The 23,956-nt window shown below is 39.0% G+C and overlaps 1 protein-coding gene across 1 annotated transcript; it reads left to right on the top strand.

Annotated features, from left to right (window-relative positions):
* The first annotated feature begins 2,110 nt into the window (after window positions 1-2,110).
* Window positions 2,111-20,638, top strand: LOC121653991. The gene is made up of 13 exons (XM_042007798.1): window positions 2,111-2,293; window positions 7,120-7,222; window positions 7,477-7,580; window positions 7,695-7,967; window positions 8,049-8,142; window positions 8,282-8,349; window positions 8,458-8,697; window positions 8,791-8,856; window positions 9,025-9,156; window positions 9,324-9,386; window positions 9,493-9,555; window positions 9,794-9,953; window positions 20,532-20,638. Exons 1-13 carry the CDS (start codon window positions 2,111-2,113, stop codon window positions 20,636-20,638), a joined length of 1,656 nt encoding a protein of 551 aa, XP_041863732.1.
* Window positions 20,639-23,956: the final 3,318 nt, after the last annotated feature.

Consider the following 23,956-nt stretch of genomic DNA (forward strand, 5'->3'; position numbering starts at 1 on the left):
TTCCTACATCGAAGTAGACGTTGGGGTCCCCATTCATTTTGGGGTATTTTTTTTTTCTAGGTGGCGCTGTTGAGCCAATTTTGCATTGAAGTGTATGCAGACTTTATAATATCCGATTTTCGCCGGGCTTGACGTGTGTGCCAAGTTTCACAACTTTTCATGGGTGTTTAGGGGGTCAAATTTGGCGTCGAAATGCTTAGAAGGAGAAGTATAATAAACATTTGGAAAACAATAGGGTCCTTCCATACTTCGTATGGCTCGGACCCTAATTAAAGCCGCAAGCGGCATCCATCGGGTCCGAGCTGCCTGGACCCCGCCACCCGATGTCTCCCTGACAACAGGTGGTGTAATGCGTTAAGGACCCAACGTGTGTGAATACTGTCTAGTTTGGTGCCGTTCCCATTTATTCCTGTGGAGATATAAGCAATCCGTGTTTCATGGCGAGAAGGCTTTTTCGGTCTGTTGCCACGGTTACAGGCTTTTTCCTATTAGAAAGATTTGAATAGCGTTTGTTCCCCAACTTGTGAGGAAGGTTCCCACTAAGTGTGGAGTCAGTCGCACGAATCTCCTCAGACTAGTTCGTTCAAATGGCAGTGAAATCCAAGATGGCGGGCACGCCGTTGTCATGGCAACAGCTGTTCGATTGACTTCTTTGCTGCACTTGGGGTGTCACCAGTATGAATACTGTGAAGTTTGGTGCAGATCCCATGTATTTACATGGAGATATGAGCAAACCGTGTTTCATGGCGAGAAGGTCATTTTCCGTCGGTTGCCACGGTAACATGCTTTCTGCTATTAGAAAGATTTGAACAATTTTTGGTCCCCAACTTGTCAGGAAGCTTCCCACCAAGTTTGGAGTCAGTGGCACGAATCCCCTCAGACTAGTTCGTTCAAATACGATGTGTGTAAAGTGCAAAAAATGGCAAAAAAATGGCCGCACACGCCAAGATGGCGGGCGCCCCGTTGCCATGGCAACAGGTGTTCTATTGAATTTTTTGGTCGGCTCAGCATGTTACACGTGTGTGCCAAGTTTCGTCTTCCTATGTTGAAGTAGACGTTCGGGACCCCATTCATTTGGGGAATTTTTGTGTCCGTAGGTGGCGCTGTTGAGCCAATTTTGCATTGAAGTCAATGCGGACTTTAGAATATAAAATTTTTCACCGGGCTTGATGTGTGTGCCAAGTTTCACAACTTTTCATGGGTGTTTAGGGGGTCAAATTTGGCCTCGAAATGCTTAGAAGGAGGAGAAGAATAATAAACATAGCAGAAACAATAGGGCCTTGCCATACTTTGTATGGCTCGGACCCTAATAAACATAGCAGAAACAATAGGGCCTTGCCATACTTTGTATGGCTCGGACCCTAATAATAATAAACGCTTGCATTTTAATAGGCCTTCGCACCGCCTTCGGTGCTCGGGCCTAATTAAAGCTGCAAGCAGCGTTGGAGGCCCTCGCACCTCTGGCGCCGCTACGGCCTATTGCACCACCCCATCAGCCAACAACCTCCCTCCTACAGCACGACCACTCTTGCCCAAAGCCATATGCCCATTCTTCAAGAGTTTATCTTCATCAAGAGGAGATTTTCCTCAAGTCAGAATTGCAAGTAAGAAGCAAGGGTGTGTTGTAGGAATGGAAAGGTTTTATTAGTTAGCTTTTTGGAAAAGTTAGTCATGTTTGTAGCGTGAATATATTGGAGGAGTTACTGTAGTTTGACTATATTTGTTGTTAATATCTGATAGTTTAGTTCTATGTTGCCAGCTGGAATGTGTCTGTGATTGCCATTTTGTCACAGGCTTCCTCCTGTTTGGTGTTTCTCCTTTGTTTCTTTGTTTGCTGGTTGTGTTAATTCAGTACTGCCCGTGTGTTAACAGTCATAGAAGTACTTTTTAACACTAGGAAACCCAGAAATTTCTATAACCCCCCAGAAAACCCTGAACCTTCCCAAAAGGCCCTTAGTGTAAACCGAACGACTCTGGCAGCCACAATTAGCATCTTTTCATATGCAAATGCAGCCATTACCTGAGGATTCAGCAGGGGGCAGGACTCTGCTCAATTCTGTGCACAAACACTCTCGATCAAAACTAAAGGAACTTGAGCTGTTTTGCAAGGATGAAATTTACATGCAGACGGGTGGACTTCCTGATTGAGCTGGCCAAAGAGTTGGCCAAATCTCATGTGAGAGCGAAGAAGGCACACAAGGAGGAAGTGCGTCTGCAGCAACCTCTCACACCTAGCCCTGGGAAAAGAGCCAAGTGTCAGGTCAAGCGACAATGCATACAGAACTCTGCCTCTGTGAGATGTTTTCGCTGCTACAAGTACACCTGTGGCAAATGCAAGAAGGAGACACCATGGGAGTGTCAAGCATGTTGTGACACTGACACTGCAGATGGACTGCAAGAGCACTAAAATGCCAGCTCATGTCACTATTTCCTAATGTAAATATGTACAAATATGTGGAGTTCTTTTATTACGTCCATTTGTCATTTGTTTTGTGTTTTAATGACAAAAATAAAATGCTTTGGAAAAAAAATGACAGGTATCTTTGTACATTTGTCATGCTTACATTTCAGTCCTCCTTACTTAGAAACTAATTTTTCAGGTCATTTTAAGACCCTTGGCTGCAAAACCAGGACATGCTTCCGTTTTTAAAATTAAATTTTTTTTTAATTTTTTGTGCCATAACAACATGTTATAAAGTTGGCAAAGTTGGTGAAAATTCAGAAAAAAAAAACTATTTTTTTCTTGTGTATGAAACGAAAAGGATTTTTTTTTACAAATATGAATCAATCTTTGTGGTATATCATTTGAATTTTTTTCTTTGTATTTCAGCAATACATCATAAATGTAAAGAAACAAATGCCATTTCAAGAGCTTTGGAGACTCTTCATCTGATCCCCCTGCCCTGGAATGTGGTCTGACCAGTATGCTAATAATGTGGCAGCTTCTTGCTAAAGGTGTTATGTGCCCCCCAGGGTTCACCAGTAATGACCTCTTTTACAAAACTAAGGCAGCTATTCGCACCTAAGACAGAATGTTGGTTGAAATCTGTTCTCCCACTTGGCCCTTCTCTGAGCTTTGTCCATCAAAATCCCAGTTGGGAAGCCTCTGGGTTTTCTAGTGTTAAATTTATTTTTAGTCATGTTTGTAGCATGAATATATTGGAGGAGTTACTGTAGTTTGACTATATTTGTTGTTAATATCTAATAGTTTAGTTATATGTTGCCAGGTGAAATGTATCTGTGATTGCCATTTTGTCACAGGCTTCCTCCTGTTTGGTCTTTCCCCTTTGTTTCTTTGTGTTTTCCATCAGGGCGGGGCTAACGAGGTGACTTCACGTTAGCTTTTCCAAAAGCCGCGGTGTCTTTTTTTTCCTAGTGTACAGGGATTGGTTGAGAAGGATTTTGAATAGCTTTATAAGACTGCTATAACAGTTGCTACTTTGGCTTATTTCAGAGAGATTGCCTTTGCAAGATCTAAGAGAGACAAGCTTTTTTTTCTCAAAAGAGAATTTATTTTTCTTTTGGTGGATTATTTCCTGTCGCGTACTTGAAGTGAGCCAAGGTAAGTTTAATTGAAAAGTACTTTGCCGATGTAAAACTGATGTTGTTTTCAAGCCTGCTAATATGTTTTGTTTTGTTTGTTTTTTAAAAACGTATTTAACTATCTAACTATGTTGGGGTTATTAAACCACAGAACTGAAAATATACATGTTTGTACTGGGTGCTTTAAACTTGACCTGGCTTAAGTACGTGTTTTACGTATTGTGGTGTAGTTTAGTTTGGCTGTGTTGAGGTTAGCGGCTTCACGTACTTGTGGCATTTAATTGCAATTAAGTCAGAATGGCAAGTAAGAAGCAAGGGTGTGTTGTAGGAATGGAAAGGTTTTATTAGTTAGCTCTTTGGAAAAGTTAGTCATGTTTGTAGCGTGAATATATTGGAGGAGTTACTGTAGTTTGACTATATTTGTTGTTAATATCTAATAGTTTAGTTATATGTTGCCAGGTGAAATGTATCTGTGACCGCCATTTTGTCACAGGCTTCTTACTGTTTGGTATTTCTCCTTTGTTTCTTTGTGTGCTGGTTGTGTTAGCTCAGTACTGCCCTCGTGTTAACAGTCATAGAAGTACTTTTTAAATTTATTTTTAGTCATGTTTGTAGCATGAATATATTGGAGGAGTTACTGTAGTTTGACTATATTTGTTGTTAATATCTAATAGTTTAGTTATATGTTGCCAGCTGGAATGTGTCTGTGACCGCCATTTTGTCACAGGGTTCCTCCTGTTTGGTCTTTCTCCTTTGTTTCTTTGTGTGCTGGTTGTGTTAGCTCAGTACTGCCCTCGTGTTAACAGTCATAGAAGTACTTTTTAAATTTATTTTTAGTCATGTTTGTAGCATGAATATATTGGAGGAGTTACTGTAGTTTGACTATATTTGTTGTTAATGTCTAATAGTCATATGTTGCCAGGTGAAATGTATCTGTGACCGCCATTTTGTCACAGGCTTCTTACTGTTTGGTATTTCTCCTTTGTTTCTTTGTGTGCTGGTTGTGTTAGCTCAGTACTGCCCTCGTGTTAACAGTCATAGAAGTACTTTTTAAATTTATTTTTAGTCATGTTTGTAACGTGAATATATTGGAGGAGTTACTGTAGTTTGACTATATTTGTTGTTAATATCTAATAGTTTAGTTATATGTTGCCAGGTGAAATGTATCTGTGATTGCCATTTTGTCACAGGCTTCCTCCTGTTTGGTCTTTCCCCTTTGTTTCTTTGTGTTTTCCATCAGGGCGGGGCTAACGAGGTGACTTCACGTTAGCTTTTCCAAAAGCCGCGGGGTCTTTTTTTTCCTAGTGTACAGGGATTGGTTGAGAAGGATTTTGAATAGCTTTATAAGAGCACTATAACAGTTGCTACTTTGGCTTGTTTCAGAGAGATTGCCTTTGCAAGATCTAACAGAGACAAGCTTTTTTTCTCAAAAGAGAATTTATTTTTCTTTTGGTGGATTATTTCCTGTCGCGTACTTGAAGTGAGCCAAGGTAAGTTTTATTGAAAAGTACTTTGCCGATGTAAAACTGATGTTGTTTTCAAGCCTGCTAATATCTTTTGTTTTGTTTGTTTTTTTTAAACGTATTTAACTGTTTAACTATGTTGGGGTTATTAAACCACAGAACTGAAAATATACATGTTTGTAGTGAGTGCTGTAAACTTGGGCTGGCTTAAGTACGTGTTTTACGTATTGTGGTGTAGTTTAGTTTGGCTGTATTGCGGTTAGCGGCTTCACGTACTTGTGGCATTTAATTGCAGTTGAATCAGAATTGCAAGTAAGAAGCAAGGATGTGTTGTAGAAATGGAAAGGTTTTATTAGTCTGCTTTTTGGAAAAGTTAATCGTGTTTGTAGCGTGAATATATTGGAGGAGTTACTGTAGTTTGACTATATTTGTTGTTAATATCTAATAGTTTAGTTATATGTTGCCAGGTGAAATGTATCTGTGACCGCCATTTTGTCACAGGCTTCTTACTGTTTGGTCTTTCTCCTTTGTTTCTTTGTGTGCTGGTTGTGTTAGCTCAGTACTGCCCTCGTGTTAACAGTCATAGAAGTACTTTTTAAATTTATTTTTAGTCATGTTTGTAGCATGAATATATTGGAGGAGTTACTGTAGTTTGACTATATTTGTTGTTAATATCTAATAGTTTAGTTATATGTTGCCAGGTGAAATGTATCTGTGACCGCCATTTTGTCACAGGCTTCTTACTGTTTGGTATTTCTCCTTTGTTTCTTTGTGTGCTGGTTGTGTTAGCTCAGTACTGCCCTCGTGTTAACAGTCATAGAAGTACTTTTTAAATTTATTTTTAGTCATGTTTTGAGTGTGAATATATTGGAGGAGTTACTGTAGTTTGACTATATTTGTTGTTAATATCTAATAGATATATGTTGCCAGCTGGAATGTGTCTGTGACCGCCATTTTGTCACAGGGTTCCTCCTGTTTGGTCTTTCTCCTTTGTTTCTTTGTGTGCTGGTTGTGTTAGCTCAGTACTGCCCTCGTGTTAACAGTCATAGAAGTACTTTTTAAATTTATTTTTAGTCATGTTTGTAACGTGAATATATTGGAGGAGTTACTGTAGTTTGACTATATTTGTTGTTAATATCTAATAGTTTAGTTATATGTTGCCAGGTGAAATGTATCTGTGACCGCCATTTTGTCACAGGCTTCTTACTGTTTGGTCTTTCTCCTTTGTTTCTTTGTGTGCTGGTTGTGTTAGCTCAGTACTGCCCTCGTGTTAACAGTCATAGAAGTACTTTTTAAATTTATTTTTAGTCATGTTTGTAGCCGTGAATATATTGGAGGAGTTACTGTAGTTTGACTATATTTGTTAATATGCAATAGTTTAGTTATATGTTGCCAGGTGAAATGTGTCTGTGACCGCCATTTTGTCACAGGCTTCTTACTGTTTGGTATTTCTCCTTTGTTTCTTTGTGTGCTGGTTGTGTTAGCTCAGTACTGCCCTCATGTTAACAGTCATAGAAGTACTTTTTAAATTTATTTTTATTGTCATATATTATCAAATACAGTAGTAGTTCAGTGGTGTGCAGCTTGAGATTGATAAATCTCATATATATTTAAATTATTTTAAATTAATTAAAGTTTAATGTGAATTGGTCCCAGACTGGAAACATCTGCTGATGTTTCTCTGATATGTTGTGATTATACTGTATTGTGTATGAGTAAGATTCAGTAGAGATGGGAAAAAGGATCAGAGATGATTTTTAGGCATGATGCGGTTTCACTGTTTAGGTTTCATGTGTTTGATTTATGCTTGTTTATTGAAAGAAAGTAGAGTCCAATTAGTATATGATTTATGTGTTGATGTACAAAGTTTAATCTTTTAGTACTCAGAATAATTGAGATTTGGTGATTGTAGTGAATAGTAATTCAGTGCAAAGTACAAGGATTGGTATTAGCTGATCCTACAATGTAGTTATTATTAGGAGTGAGTTGAGGATGTGCAATGTTTGGATTAATAACAGTGGTTTGCAAAAGAATGGATGACTCTGTTTTTGTTATAACTGTTAATCACTTTTCTAACTTTTCTAATCATTTAAATGTTTTTCTCTTTTTGTAGATGCCGCGTGTTAAGTCTCAGGGTCGTTCTGATGCTGCCAGACAACGGATGTCTGATCGGCTCACGTCTCGAGCAGATCATGTACAGCCTGCGGTTTGTGGACGTATGTAGCTTTTTTGTTTTTGTTGTCCTTTTTTTGTCATACATGTGAATGATGAAGTATACATTTCTAATTGATGTATTGAATAATTAAATCATAATAATGATGAGAAATAATGGTATAATATTATAGTATTATGATATAAAATCAAAGGAAATCAATTAATAGTAAAAATAAAACGAAACAAAATAAAAAGAATGTTTTGCCAATTATATTTATTTTAGCAAGGTTCCTAAGTGTTTTCTATGTATTTACAGGACGTGGTACAGGTTTTCGCCACAAAGTCCGCAGATGGCCCCTGAGTGTCTATACTGGCTGTAGGCACAAAGTGGTCATCCCTGAGAGATCTCCAGACAAGAAGGTATATTAAATGTCTAAATGTAGTTCTGAGAGTACCTTTTGATGTTGATCCTAAGAAGCTATTTATTTTGTTGTGTGTGTGTACTGATTTTTTTTTTTTTTTTATTGTTTCCAGTTTGTCTTAGTTGTGGGAGACTCACATCTGAGAGCTGTGGCGGACGGAATAGTCAAGATGCCAGGAGACAAGCTGTCTTTTGGCATCATGGCTACTCCCGGTGCCGACGCTGATCAGCTTTGTACGGAGGTTTCACATGCCGTGATTCCCCTGGTCCCAGACGCAGTCTGTCTTTTGGCACCTAGCAACAACCTCACATCCAGCCGAACCATTGATGAAGCGGGACAGGCTTTTAGCCGATATTTGGGGACAGTCTGCACTCGCTGGTCGAAGGTATTACACATTTATTTGAAGGTGGTGACATTTTGAAGGTTGCTTTAGCAATTACTAAATTATTATTTCTTCTTTCTAAAGGTCTTTGTCGTGGACTTCGTCCCGAGATTAACAGTACCCGCCGACTACCAGAAACTGATGCGTCAGGAATTTCACCGTCGGTCAAAAGATCAGGGTAAGTTCAGGAGAAATGATTTATTGATGGATTTTACAAATGTAGTGTGAAGGATTATATTTCAAAGGTATCGTTTGGAATAAGGAAATTGTTACATGTACTCATTCTTTTTCTCATATATGATGTTAATGTCTTTTAGGTGTCCAGTACTTGCACATGGCTGACCATTTTCCTCTCCACCGTTTGGACTTGTGGGCATATGATGGTGTACGTAAATATTATTACCTTGATGGGACACTTGTAAAAATACTAACGTCTCATGTTTGACACATTGTGTAACTTGCATAAATAATTTTATTTTCACTGTTTTTCTAGGTCCACCTAAGTGATGATGTCGGGATGCCGATCCTTGTGCAGTTGCTGTGGAGTGCCGCCTACCAGCAACTGGAGACACCAGCACCTTCGCCACCGGTGCAACGCCAGGTGTCTCCTAAGCCATCGGTGTCTCCTAAGCCATCGGTGCCAAGGATTCCCAGAGTGGTTGTGAAGGGGGAGGTACCAGCACCACGTCCCCCACCCCCTTCCAAGTGGACGCTGGTGGAGTCGGGCAGGAAGGTAATAGGCTGAATATTTATCATGGTTTTATGTATGAATTGTAATTCGAAGTAATTATTTTATTAATCTGTTCTTCTTTATGTGACATTATAGAGGAACCATTCGGGAGAAGCTAGGCATGCCCCAGCTTCACCCAAGAGGAGGCTGGTTCCTCACCAGGTTTGTATTTATATTATTGTTATATGTTTATATAACACATGATAATGCTTTTTAGAGTTGGTCTAGATTAATGTATTTATTTATTTATTTATTTTTTTGAGGGGGGGTGTAGGTACGAGTTATTACAAACAAATTGTCTGAAACTATGTTTGTGTATTTATTTTGCAGGTGGATGGTAGTCCGGTGACCTTGAGGGAGTGTTTCATCCCACTCAATCCTGTCCGATTCTCCGCATCGATTCTGGCTGCCGTGGATAAAGTTTTTCCATCGGATCTTGAAGACGTTCCTACAGGCAAACGGGTAATTGTCTTGGAGATTTTTCTTTTTTAATTTGTAGGTGAAGTGTCATAGTGAAATAGATTTCATCCCGCCATCTTTTGATATTAATAATATTGTAGATAATTTCTCAAGGAGATATTGCACTGATACTTAAACCTTTGTAACCTTTGTTCTATCTTTTGCTTTAGGCCTTGCCTGAGGAACCTTGTCGCAGATCTGCTGTCATCAAGCAGAAGCGGGTTAGGCAGCAGGTATGTAATGTCTAATGTATAACATTTGTGGTACAACACATGGTTAAAGCAGCAGTGATGCCAAAGTGTGTTTTGTTAATATGGGTTTTTATGTTTATATTTACAGAGGTCACCTACAACACGTGCCCCGGTGTCTGTTGGTGTCGAGTCAGACGCAGCGGTGGAAAAGGTTAGAGCAAATCTGTCTAGAGTAATCCCTAATTTTATTTTATTTATTTTGATTTTTGTTCATGAAGAACATAATTCTTTTCCCCCAAAGTTGGTGTTAGTGAACATAAATGATGAAAGTGTCCATGTTTTCCTTCTTTTCATTTTTATGATTAAATCTATGTATATTTTCCTGTCGCTTTGTGGAAATGCTATGTTGGTATGTAATGTTTTTGTTGTTAAACTCTTGTCTTTTAAAGGTTGAGGCAGCATCGAGCCAGGTGTCGGCCAGCTGTGTTGATGCCACACCGTGCCCAGTGTGTGCCTGTGACGTGCCAGGATCCACCTGTTCAGAGGTTCCAGTGGCTGTCCATGTGCCAGAGGGCGGTGGCTTGCAGCGCACACAAGAAGCCACCAAAGGTAGGAGTGACACTAACATTTGTGTGTGCACTACCGAAATGCCTGTCCCTCTAATTTCAGGAAGGAGTATTAAAACTGTGTCTGATAGCACTCAGGTACTCATTTCGTGTAGTGTTGTAGCTGCAATTAAACACAAAATGTCTCCTGTGTGCACTTGGCGAGCATCAGATGTGGATCAGGTCAGTGTGGAAGGGAAAAAGCTACTGGCATGTCTGTCTAGGGAAAAACAGAAAAGTGGCAGAAACAAGGAGCTATGCAAGTTGGTTGAGCGACATAATGTATTTGGTAGGAGGTGGAAGGTAAAGATGGCGTACCCAGTTCGTGGGAATTGTGATGTGTCTGAAGAGGACTTTGAGATGGAGGCTAAGCTCCAGGAGTATTTGCTTGCGGACGGAATGTGTTTTTTGGAGCTTGATGGTGCTACACGTCTGATTATCCATCACAATGATTATTTTGCAGTTGTAGATTGTGGAATATGTAATAATCAGGGTTTGGCAGCAGGAACTGGAACATCAGTTGTCGTTTTTAACACATCTTTTAATGACCTGATGTTACATATTAGGAACTTAGAGAAGTCTCAGAATGCACAGGGGTATGGTGTTAGACGCATTCATGTAGAAGAAAGTCATGTGAATGAACACAGAGACGCGGCATTTGCATCAGGTGAGTGTGAGGATGGAAGTTGCCCTAGTTATGTTAGATCCCTCAGGGGAAACTTTCATCAGGGCGATTCTAGATTTCTTTATGGTGGCGTGCAGTGTGTAGCAATAAGCTTGTTAGCCTTAGCTACACATAAATTGCACAGTGTGTTTACATGGCAGTCTGAGACTTTGGATAAAGTTTTAGTATTAGGAGATGAGCTGTACAGGGATTTGCGGGAGAGTGATCAAATCAGTGCTGGACAGGAAAGACTTTGTATTTTGGATTTGCCTAAGAACAGAGTTGTTGATGGACAAAACTTAGATTTTCTGTATGGTGATTTTGTTTCGGGAGAAATCGGTGTGGTTACTGGAGAATTTATCGATGCAGGTGTGCACACTACTCTCCGTGATGGATTGGAAAAGATTTGCACAAAATATGAAACTTGCTTTTTAACACTGAGTGACAGTACTTGTGCCATCATTAATCAAGATGGGCAGTATGCAGTAGTTGATTCTCATGCGCGCAGTGCAGATGGGATGATCGATGTGACAGGTAAAAGTGTAGTTGTCTATTTCAGTAGTCTTGGTGAAGTTTACAACCACATACAAAGATTTGCTGATGGTATCACAGTGACACGTAAGCTTTTTGAGATTAGTGGAGTAAATGTAATTTGCAGAGTAGCTCAGAGTGAAAGTCAGCATGTGTCTTTGGGTGATGTTGCTGATGGGCAGTTGGTGAGTGAGTTTAGTTCAAGTTTAGATGATCCTACTGAGCAGACAAGGTCAAGTTTTGACAGCCATATAGACAAGAAGAGGAGGACATCCTTGAGAAATTCAACATCAAAGAAGAGAAAGTGCAGTGAAGCTGACCAAGTCCATTCTGATGTAGAATTTGTCTGTGATATAGGTAGTAGATGTTTAGAGTTCAATCCGATGTCAAATGAGGTTGCAGATGCTTTGTGTAGACAGTTGAATATTGAATCACAGAAGGTTGCAGCAGCATCCTTAGCATGGGGGTTTTTAGGTCCACCTTGTCTGACTGAGAAAATAGTTCCAGATGGTTCCTGTTTCTTTCGTGCCATTAGTTTGACTATTTCTGGGACTCAGAAAAATCATAAGAAAGTTAGAACAGCTGTTGTGAAGCAGTTAAAAAACAATCCTGCGAGATATACGAAAATGTTAAGAAGGGAGTATAGCTCAGTTTTAGAATACCTTAAGAGGTCCAGGATGCGTTATATTGATGCTTGGGCCACAGAGGTAGAGATTCAAGCAGCTGCAGATTGTTTAGGCGTTAATATCTTTACCTTTTATAATGGTCGCTGGCTTGAATATAGTTGTAGGGACCATCTGTTGTCAAATCAGGGAATATATATAACCAATATCAATGGTAATCATTATGAGACTGTTGTCTGTGTAAAATTACCTCAAACAGACTTCTGTTATGAATGTTGCAAGACACCTGTTTCAGAAGGGTACAATTTTAGAAAACAAAAAGGCAAGGATTCAAGTGTTGCCGTGGACAGTAAAAAACTTGGCCAGTTATTTGAGGTACAAGACAATGATAGCCTTACTAAAGAGAAGATATCTGTTAGACCTGATATTTGTAAATGTATATATTCATCTTCAAAGTACTTTAAAAGTAAATGGACATTAAAACAAAGATCAAAATATCAATATCAAATGCATTATAAAGAGACAGTAAAAGGTTATAGCAGAGAGAAGTATAGAGAAAATATGTTACTTAGAGAGAAAAAGAAGGTTGAGAGTAAAAGGAAATATAACGAAGATGTGTCTCATAAAAACAAGAAAATACAGCAGAGTAAACTAAAATATGAACAGGATCTAGTACATCAAGAGAGAGTAAAACAACAGAGCATAGTTAAATATAAACAAGATATTTTACATCAACAGAGAGTGAAACAACAGAGTGAACTAAAATATAAACATGATCTTTTACATAGGGAGGCGAAAAAACAACAGAGTGAACTAAAATATAAACATGATCTTTTACATAGGGAGGCGAAAAAACAACAGAGTGAACTAAAATATAAACATGATCTTTTACATAAATATAAGCAGGATCTACTACATCAAGAGAGAGTGAAACAACAGAGCATACTAAAATATAAACAAGATTTTTTACATCAACAGAAATTGAAACAACAGAGTAAACTAAAATATAAACATGATCTTGTACATAGGGAGGCGAAAAAACAGCAGAGCAAACTAAAATATAAACAGGATCCTTCCCTTAAGGAAAAAATTAATGAACATTGTAAAAATAAATATAAAACCACAGAAAGGTACAGGAATGCTAAAAAAGTCATCTGTAAAACAAAATATCATTCTACTCCTAAGCATAAAAAACGAGTAAAAGATTTGGAAAATCTGAAAAGGCAACAAAATAAAGAGAAGTTGTATGAATCTGAGTTTGTAATTAAGCAGTTTCTGGAAAAGGTTAAAGAAGGGCCTAATTTTGTTTGCTGTTGTTGCTATAGGTTGCTTTTCAAACATCAGGTGTTGAATTGTAAGCCAGATTATTATAAAAAGAATAAAATGATAGCTGAAATAGCACAAAAATGTATCACTGATGAGTATTTGCACAAATGCAACAACAATTGCAAAATGCCCTGCCCATTGTTAGAAACAGCGCAGGGTAAATTATGGATTTGTTACACTTGTCATTACAAGATTAGTAAAGGACAAATGCCGCCTGAATGTGCCGCAAATAACTTGACTCTTAAATCTATTCCTCCAGAATTAGCACACTTGAATAGTTTGGAACAGCATTTAATAGCTTTGCATATACCATTTATGAAAATGCTAGCATTACCTAAAGGTGGACAGAATGGTGTTCATGGGCCAGTTACATGTGTCCCAGCATCAATTTGTGAAACAATCAACCTGTTGCCACGTTCAAATATGGAGGGGTCATTGTTGGCTGTAAAACTTAAACGTAAATTAAGTTATAAAGGACATTATGAATATCAGTTTGTTGACAGTATGCACATAATGGAGGCACTCAAATATTTAAAAATGAATAACAGTTATTACAAAGATGTAGAGTTTAATGAAAACTGGATAAATGAGTTTTGTAGAGAAGATGAAGGAAGTAGTAAAGATGAAACTGCAGAAACATGTGATGATGGAGAAGAGGAGTTATTGCATGATAGGCAGCAACATTGCATGTTTCAAGACACTTGTTTAATGCCAGTTGATATTGGTCAGGAAGCCCTTGACCAATACTATGATAAGATATTAAATGTAGCACCGGGTGAAGGAAATAATCCTGTAAAGTTACTTTCAGATCATTCAAATGAAGCAAAGTGCTTCCCAGTATTATTTCCTTTAGGATCTAACACATATCATGAAATTCGTCCATATCGTTTGACATTGTCTCGGTATTTTAATAACAGACTTTTACATGCTGATGGCAGGTTTGCTCAGAATGTAGATTATATATTTTTTGCACAGTACATGTCAGAATTAGAGCAGGTAGTGTCAAACGTATCAATTGCACTGCGAAAAGGCCAAAACTGTAGATCTCAAAAGTTAAGTGACTTGTTGAAAAATGAGGACTCTTTAAAGCAAATGTTAGAGGTTGATGATGGATATCGTTTTCTTCGACCCATTCGAGGTACACCAGCTTTCTGGCAGTCAGCGCAGCGGGATCTTTTAGCTTGTGTACGTCAGCTTGGCGTGCCTACTTGGTTTTGCTCTTTCTCATCTGCTGACATGCGTTGGACTAATCTTCTTAATAGTATTTTGAAACAGGAAGGTCGGTCAGAGACGGTAGAGCAGTTAGAGTGGGCAGATAGATGTGAGCTGTTGCGTAAAAATCCTGTCACTGCAGCACGTATGTTTGACTTTCGCTGGCATTGTTTCTTAAGAGAGGTTCTCATGTCAAAATCACATCCTATTGGTGAAATAATAGACTATTATTATCGTGTAGAATTTCAGCAACGTGGCTCCCCGCATGTACATGTTTTATTTTGGGTAAAAAATGCTCCAATTATTGATAAAAATACAGATGAAGAGGTTACTGCATTTATTGATAAATATGTTACATGTGAATTACCACCAGAGGATGATCCATTGTTTGAGGTAGTTACGTCTGTGCAGCAGCATTCAAAGCGTCATTCAAAAACATGTAAAAAGAAAAGAACTGTGTGTAGATTTAACTTCCCACGACCTGCGTCATGCAAAACTTTCATTTGCCGTGGTAAAAATATTCAAGATGAGACAAAGATTTGCAAGTGTCACCTTGATAAATCAGATGAATCAACAAAGTGTGTATGTGCAGAAAAGGATAAAAATAAAAAAGACCAAATGACAATGGAGGTAGCAAGTAAAATATTAGCTGAAATCAAGAAGGCAATAGCAGACGAAGAGTGTAATTATGGCAGCATTGAGCAGTTATTTAAGAGCTTGGGAATCACTCAAAAAATGTTTGAGGCTGCATATAATCGTTGTGCTCGTAATACACATGTTGTGTTGAAAAGGCAGCTTGATGAGGTTTGGATTAATCAGTACAGCAAACCACTGCTGAAAGCTTGGAATGCGAATATTGATATCCAGTACTGTGTTGATGCATATGCGTGTGTAGTCTATATCATCTCATACATGTCAAAAAGTGAAAGGGAAATGGGACTGTTGTTGGGAAATGCTCAAAGAGAAGCATCTAGAGATGGTAATGTTAGTGCTAAAGAGGCATTGAAAAGACTAGGAAGTGTGTATCTTCACAACAGAGATGTGAGTGCTCAGGAGGCAGTGTACAGGTTAACTAATATGCATTTAAAGGAATGTTCTAGGAAGGTGGTGTTTGTACAGAACAGTGACAATGAAATTAAAATGAGTTTGCCTCTCAGTGTTTTGAGACAGAAGGCATCATCACAGGAACTTACAACAGAAGACATGTGGATGACTAGTTTAGTCGACCGGTACAAGAGTAGACCAAATTATGATCCATTTAATAACATGTGTTTGGCCACATTTGCATCAGAATATCGCATTTTAAGTAAAAATGAGAAAAGCTCTACAGCTGTACAGTTACAAAATGGTCTTGGTTTTATAACTAAAAGAACACGCACACAACCAGCAGTTATTCGTTATGTCCGCTTTTCAAAGACTAAAGAGTCTGAAAAGTACTATCGTAGTATGATGCAGTTGTTCATGCCTTATCGTTTAGACAGTGAACTGAAATCTTCTAACTCCATCACATATGAGCAGTTTTATCAAAGTGGCTTTATTACATTTAAAGATGGGTCTAGACATTCAGTAAAATCAGTCGTAGATGAAAACAAAAGAGCATTTGAAACAGAAGCAGATGATTTGGATCATATTAAAAATGACATAGATACAAATGGAGTACTGGAAGATGTGTGGTGTGAGTTGTGTCCTGAGCAGGAATTGGAGCGTCTTGAATGTTTAGAAGAAAGGAAAGAAACAGAAAAAACTGTAGAAGATTCAGAGGTAAACATTCCAGATTTGTCGGTGGCAAATGAACGGATTATGCATCTAGAGAAAAAAAACAATGTTTTGAACAGAGATGATGGCTTAGCTTTAATTAGATCATTAAACGAAAAACAGCTGTCCATTTTTTATCACATCAGGCAGTGGTGCTTAGACAAGATAAATGGTAAAAATCCTGAACCTTTACATTTATTTATTACAGGTGGTGCAGGTACAGGTAAAAGCCATTTGATAAAAGCAATCCAATACGAATCAATGAGGCTTTTATCACAGACATGCCGTCATCCTGATAGTATTTGTGTTTTGTTGACAGCTCCTACGGGTATAGCAGCATACAATTTGCAAACGACGACAATCCACACAACATTTAGTATAGGAAAGGATGTACGTTTACCATACACTCCTTTAGGTGAAGAAAAACTAAATTCTTTACGTATCTTATACAGTGATCTGCAGCTTTTAATAATTGATGAAATATCAATGGTGGATCACAACTTGTTATCATATATTCATGGTCGACTAAGACAAATAAAACAAACTGGTGACTTTTCACCATTTGGAAATATCAGTATTATAGCAGTAGGAGACTTTTTCCAGTTGCCTCCAGTAAGAGGAAAACCATTATATATAGATGACGTGCGTAGTAACTTGTGGTCTAATTTATTTAAGGTGGCAGAATTAACACAAATCGTCAGGCAGCAAGATGAGGTGTTTTCCAGTTTATTAAATAGGATCAGAACTCATTCTAAGGGAACAGCAATGTCAAAAAGTGATGTGGACATTTTAAAATCACGTGAAACCGGTGAGGTCAGCTCTGCCTTACATATATTTGCAACAAATCACGAAGTAAATGAGCACAATATTAAACAACTGATGGAGAGTTGCCCAGAAAATTATTCTATCAATGCACAAGATTTCATTAATGATAAAAAAACAGGTAACTTAAAGTTGTTAGATGGTCATCATGCTAAAGCAACAAATACATGTTTGTCTGACGTTTTGAACATAGGGGAAGGTGCACGTGTGATGCTATGTAAAAATATAGATGTTGCTGACGGTCTTGTTAATGGCGTTTGCGGTACCGTTACACGTATAATAACATCTGAAAAAAGTCCCTTTCCAAAGAAAATCTTTGTTAAATTTGATGATAAACATGTAGGTGTACAAAGGAGAAAGCGCTGTAGAAGTACTTTGTTAGATTTAGCTGATTCTACTGGTATTGAGGCAGAGGAGGAGAGGGCAACCAATAAGGGTGGAATGCGTCGTCAGTTTCCATTAAAACTAGCTTGGGCCTGTACTGTACATAAGGTTCAAGGCATCACCGTAGATAAAGCAGTCGTATCTCTCAGTAAAATATTTTCAGCTGGGCAAGCGTATGTGGCATTAAGTCGTGTAAGGAGTTTATCAGGATTGATTATACAGGATTTAGATGTCAAACGTATATATTGTAAAGATAACGTTAAGGAGAGCATTGAAAATATGATTCCGTTTTTGGGAGAAAATATACCAAGGACCAGACTGAATAAATGCAAATTTAGTGTGTTTATGATGAACGTACAAAGCTTAGCACCACATATATTGGACATAACATCATGTACGCAGCATTTACAGCTTAACTGCATTGCTGTTACTGAAACATGGCTGCCTGCTACTGGGTCAGTGGAAATGGTGAAGATTGCTGGTTATAGTTTTCATAACTGTCCACGAAGTTCATCTTACAGCAGCAGTCATCCAGCATTAAGGACATTGCAAGGCCAACAACATGGTGGAGTTGGCATGTATTGCAGAGATGACGTGATGTATACCATTTTAAATGTACCAAATGTGAGTCTGGAATGTTTAGTTTCCAACTTTGTGAATCATAACATAGTGTTAGCAGTTGTTTATCGTCCACCATCTTATCCTGTGTCATTATTTAAGCAACATATCAGTAAATTACTTGATGAGCTTGAACCACTAGCTAATACAGTTGCTGTGATGGGAGATTTTAATGATGACATTTTGAAGTCATCTGCCATCTCCCACTTTATGACAGAAAGAGGATATATACAGTTAGTGCAAGAACCAACAACAGAAAGAGGGACACTGATTGATCACGTTTACATAAAGACATCGTTTTATGAAGTGGAGGCAACAGTCACACCAATTTATTTTAGTGATCACGAGGCAGTAATTTGTACTTTCACTTAGATTGTATCACACATGAGTCATCTAGTTAACTTTGTTTTTAGTGTTTTTACACTTATTTTGTACATTGTAGATTTTCTGTTGTTGAAATTATACATGTATGATTTTAACAAAGCAAACACAATTTTGCATGTGTTTTCTTGTGAAGAGTTGTGATTTTAAAAATTAAATAGGTAAACACTCAGGTAGCTGGACACACCCAAGATGTAGAAACACCTCCCGTGCACCACAAACCACAACCAAAGTGATTCCAACATGTGCAAACTCTACACCTAAACAGAGTCCACATAGATTCAACCTAACACATAGAAGAAGACAGTCAGAAGACAGAATAAAGAACAAATAATGTCCATCTGACACTGAGGTAGGACAGAGAGAAAATGTCACATGCACCTAACCCTACTTATCCAACCATAATAAAATCATGTGAATGCAAAGTAAAATATAAGAAACATGAAAATATTTAAACAAAAAAAAAAGGTTGTGTAAAGGTTTCGTTTCCTGCATTAAGACAGCATAAGCAAAATATATGTATTTAATAAAATTTTAGCTTGCATATCTCAAAGATTATTTAAAACATCACAATACATATTAAATACAAATCAAAATTATATTACAAAACCAAATATGCTGTTCTTGGTGCAGGTTTTGCTTTACCTTGTCATATCATGCCAAAAAGCAAAAGGCACTGGTATGGTACTCTCAGAAATGAGATGGGGTTCAATTCCCTGCGGTGCCCTGCTGAAAGCATGTAACATTGACAAGCATGTAAGATTAAATCAACTGAAAAATTAGGACATAAATCAAGGCTGTGATAAGTGTGAGATAAAAAAAAAGTGCATTAAGAAACAAACAATTCGCATTTCACAATCTTGATGTCTAAAGGTGACAATCTTGTCATAGGAAAAACTGCATACCAAAAAACTAAGTTACGGTAAAGCTGAAAACTACATCACACATCTTCATTTAATATGGATAAAATGGCTTTGTGATGCATGAAAATTTTTTTGTTAATCACAATGGCAAGTCTTTCACAATTTCTCATCACTTTGGGAAACATTTTACAAGCACCTTGATCATTATTAAGAGTATGTATATGGTCCTTCTTAAAAATGGGCAAAATAAAGGACAAAAATAACTAGCACTGCATCATCTTTATTTAGCAAAATATAAAGGTGTTAATGTCATCCTGAATTTGTTACTTCCTAAGGATATAGTTCTCAGGAAAGAAAAATGAGTGTAAATCAATTCTGTGCCCAGTAACACATATTTCTTCTATTAATTGGGAAGAGCCCTTTCACTGTGACATAAATTGAATGGCCCTTCTGCAATGCTGGGCTGGAATTAAGTTAAAGGCTAAACGGTGGCATTGTATGCCCTTTGTACCATCAATAATCATGGGGAATGTTAATACTCTACTTAACAAGTGCAAGGAACTGGAGGCTTAGGTGCAGTGGGACAGAGCTTACCGAACAGCATGACTGACTCAGCTGTTAGCATATCTGGCTATGTCTCGTCAGGGCAGACAGAGCTGTGGAAATGTGTGGGAAAGCAAAGGGTCGCGGCCATATCACAGTAAAAAATACGGCCTGCCATTGCGATGTGGTGCTGTTAGTGGTCTTACTATCTTTTGCAGGAGTTCTCCCATGCCGTCGCCATTGTTATTTACATCCCACCACGATCAGACCCATCAACAGTGTGTGACGTTATCCTGGAATATGTCGCCAGATTTCAGTCACTACATTCTGAGGCTTTGATAATAGTATCAGTAGACTTTAACCATAGTGATGTGTGCTCTCATCTAGGAGGGTTAACACAATATGTGAACTGTCCTACATGTCCTACATGTCCTACAACTGTCATGAGATTATGGAATGTGTCCCAAATTATATTAACTTCTGCACAGAAGTGGTGTTGCCCCTGAGAACTGTCCATTGTTTTGCAAACAAACCATAGATCCAAACAACCTTAAGCATATTTTGAATTTAAAAAAACAGGTGTTTAACACTGGTATTAGAAATGGGGCAAGGATCATACAACATAACCTGAAGAGGTCTTTGAGACAGGCCAGGAGGGATTACACATTAATCATGAAGAGGAAATTTCAGAACAATAACACCCAGAAAGTATCGAGGAGTATGACAGCCATTACTGGTTTTGAGAAGTAATGTGGACATGACAGTTGTGTTCAACTGCTTCTAAAACAGGTTTGACTCTGTAACTGGCCACATACACACACCCACTGGCTGTTCTACCATCTCGTGCTCTGCCTTACCAGGCATCTCTTCCACCTCTGCTGCTGTGGCCTCCTGCTCTTCTCCGTCCAGTGGCTATTCCGTCTCTGCTGCTGTTACCTCCTCCATCTCTACTCCTCTCAGCGGCTAATAAACGGGAGCATGATTTTATCAAGAGGAAAATTCCACGTAGCCACTGGGTGGCGCTATACTCGTATTTCATGTAGAAGCATGTTCAGGTTGGAACTCTAATGAGAACAAGAAAATATCACCTCCATTGCTCAACTAACGGCAGGGTCAGAGCTACTTCCAGTTTCATGGCGAATGATATAACCATCACAGGAAGCCATTTAAATCATGATGCTGCAAGAAGTCATATTTTCAACCGTGAGTTCATGAAGGATGATAGTAATGACTGTTAATTGGTTTAAAATGTATTAAGAGGTTAAAATGGTGGGACTTCCTGTTTCCATGGGGCGGGGCTATGGCGTTGACAACATCAGTACATGAAAAGGCTTGTTTGAATGTCCTGGCATGTTATATAAATATGCCATATTTCATCAATGTCAGTCAAAGCAGTACTTGAGGCTGATAGATTAAATATTTATAGGGGGCACTAGAAAGCCATATTACCAGCATATGTGTATTTGAATCAGTTCCAGGCCTGACCACTGTCCTCCCTGCTGAGTTTGGTGGAGATCAGAAGTACATTGGGTCAGTTACAAGTACTTCCTGTTTCACAGCGAATTATATAACCATCACAGGAAGCCATTTTGATCATCATTTTGCAAGAAGCCAGTCATATTTTCAACCATGAGTTCATGAAGGATGATATTAATGAGTTTGAATTGATTTTAGAGGTATTAAAGGCTTAAAATGGTGGGACTTCCTGTTCCCAGGGGGCGGGGCTATGGCGTTGACTACATCAGGACATGAAGAGGCTTTTTTGTTTGTCCTGGCATGGTATATAAATATGCCACATTTTATCGATGTCGTTGAAAGCAGTGGTTGGAGCTGATAGATTAAATATTTATAGGGGGCGCTATAGAGCCACATAACCAGCATATGTCTATTTGAATCAGATCCAGGCCTGACCACTGTCCTCCCTGCAGAGTTTGGTGGAGATCGGGAGTACATTGGGTCAGTTACAAGTACTTCCTGTTTCATGGCGGTGGACGCCATTCGCCATGGTTTTCCTTAGCGAAGGAACTTGAAGGCTTTTTTCTGTAGTATCATGAAAGGGTTTGACCTGATCTGAAGCACTTTAGAATGTGTGAGACTCATTCCTGAAGAGAGGGCCCCCTTGTCTGAAAAGGGCATTTCCTATTTCAAGTGGGCGGGGCTTTGGCCAAGACCAGAAGTAGTTGTATGTATCTGTTCAGGAGCAGACCCTGATTAATCACTGTAAGTGTGATGGTGATTGGATGAAAATTGAGGGATTTATACTGATTAATGATGTCATGGCGTCTTATCCAAGCTTGTCATGGCAGCCACGGTGTCGCCAGTGCAGCGTTGAGCAATGTCCACGATGACAACATCTGGACATGTAGATAGTGGTCGGCATGGAACTGAAGTGAAACATGTGCAGTTTGGTGAGAACTGAGTGTTGTATGTCAGAAATAATCGGATTCATGTGCATGATGGCGAAACATCAAAACTTGATGAGGCGCCGCCGCTGAACGCCACCTCCTATTAGAAAATTTTCAATAACTTTTGAACACACATGCCTCTGGAGTGTTCAGACTGAGTTTGAGGTAAATACGATAAAATCTGTAGGAGGAGTTCGTTCAAATGCAAGGCAAAGAAACATGCAAAAATGACCCCAGAAATGACACTTTTTTCAAAATGGCCGACTTCCTGTTGAAGTTATCATATAGGTCCAAGAGGCTTTTTTGTACATCCTTCCAAGTTCTATCAATATACCTGGATTTCAGCCATATCGCTCAATGTAGTGGGCAGATATGATCAATTAAATATTTGTAGGGGGCGCTATAGAGCCATATTGCAATTTTTGCAGCATATGTCAATGGCACTGAGTTCCCGACCTGACCGCACTCCTCCCTGGTGGGTTTGGTGGCGATCAACGTTACAATGGGTCAGTTACAAGTACTTCCTGTTTGATGGCGTCGGACCACTATTCGCCATGGTTACGTTTGGCGAAGGAACTTGAGATTTTTATTGTGATATCATGAAAGGGTTTGACCTGTTGTGAAGTCACTTTCAAGTGTGTAAGTTTTATTCCTGAGGAGATGGACCCCTGCGTCTGACAAAAAGCACTTCCTGTTGAAAGTGGGCGGGGCTTAGGGCTAGTACCGGAATTGGTCATATGGAATCTGTTCAGGGCCGGACCCTGATTAATCCCTGCAAGTCTGATGGGGATTGGATCAGAATTGAGGGATTTATAGTGATTTATGATGTCATGGCGTCTTATCAAAGTTCGCCATGGCGCCACGGTCTCGCCCTGCAGTGATAGAGCAACTAGTTTCTCACTGGTATGTCATCACCAACTTGTTTTCTGCTGTCTGACCCAGTTTGGACCTGGTTGTGTCCAAAACCGTCAGAATAAGTGGCTCTCTGAGTAAAAACCATGATTTACTGTCGCCAGGGGGCGTGGCCAATTCATAACCCAAATATTGACATGTAGATGTGTTCAGGATGGGACTGGCATCATACATGGCCATTTTGGTTCAGATACATTGTTTTATGTGGAAGTTATATCACTTTCGTTCTTCACGGCGACACATCAAACTTTGAGGCCCCACCCCCTCCATGCCCTTTCTCCTATTAGAAAACTTTCAATAACTTTTAAAGACACATGCCTTCTGGACATCCTGAGCTATTTTGGTAGCGGTACGATGAAATCTCTAGGAGGAGATAGATTTTGAAAATGTCAGTAAAACGCCAAAATGGCGACTTTGACCCAAAATGGCCGACTTCCTGTTGGTTTTAGGCTGTTGCTCCAAGAGGATTTTTTGTTCGCCCGAACATTTAGAATATATGTAGCAATTTTCATAAAGATTGATGACGTGCAGTGGCGGGGCATAGTAAATAGGTGGCGCTCTCATTCAATTTTGCCCGAACAGTCCCAAGCACCCCAAAATATCAAATTTTTCACATTCCTTTGGGGGGGTACACAAAAATAGGCGCGTTTTCGTGCATATTCAGGTCAACAAAAATGCCTCCAATGTTTAAGAAGAAGAAGAAGAAGCAGAAGAATAAGGAAGAAACGGAGCAATTACAATAGGCCTTCGCACCGCCTTCGGTGCTCGGGCCTAATTAAAGCTGCAAGCAGCGTTGGAGGCCCTCGCACCTCTGGCGCCGCTTCGGCCTATTGCACCACCCCATCGGCCAACAGCCTCCCTCCAGCAACACAGCTGCTCTTGCCCACAGCCATAAACCCATTCTTCCAGAGTTTATCTCCATGAAGAGGTGATTTTCGTCATGAGAGGATCAACTTGCACCTCAGCCT

The sequence above is a fragment of the Melanotaenia boesemani genome, chromosome 15 (genome assembly GCF_017639745.1).
Source record: "Melanotaenia boesemani isolate fMelBoe1 chromosome 15, fMelBoe1.pri, whole genome shotgun sequence".
NCBI lineage: Eukaryota > Metazoa > Chordata > Actinopteri > Atheriniformes > Melanotaeniidae > Melanotaenia > Melanotaenia boesemani.

Coding starts and splice junctions, on each gene's coding strand:
- LOC121653991 (XM_042007798.1), top strand. CDS start 2,111: ATGAAATTTACATGCAGACGGGTGGACTTCCTGATTGAGCTGGCCAAA. Junction 7,223..7,476: donor ACAGCCTGCGGTTTGTGGAC/GTATGTAGCTTT, acceptor ATGTATTTACAG/GACGTGGTACAGGTTTTCGC. Junction 8,350..8,457: donor ACTTGTGGGCATATGATGGT/GTACGTAAATAT, acceptor CTGTTTTTCTAG/GTCCACCTAAGTGATGATGT.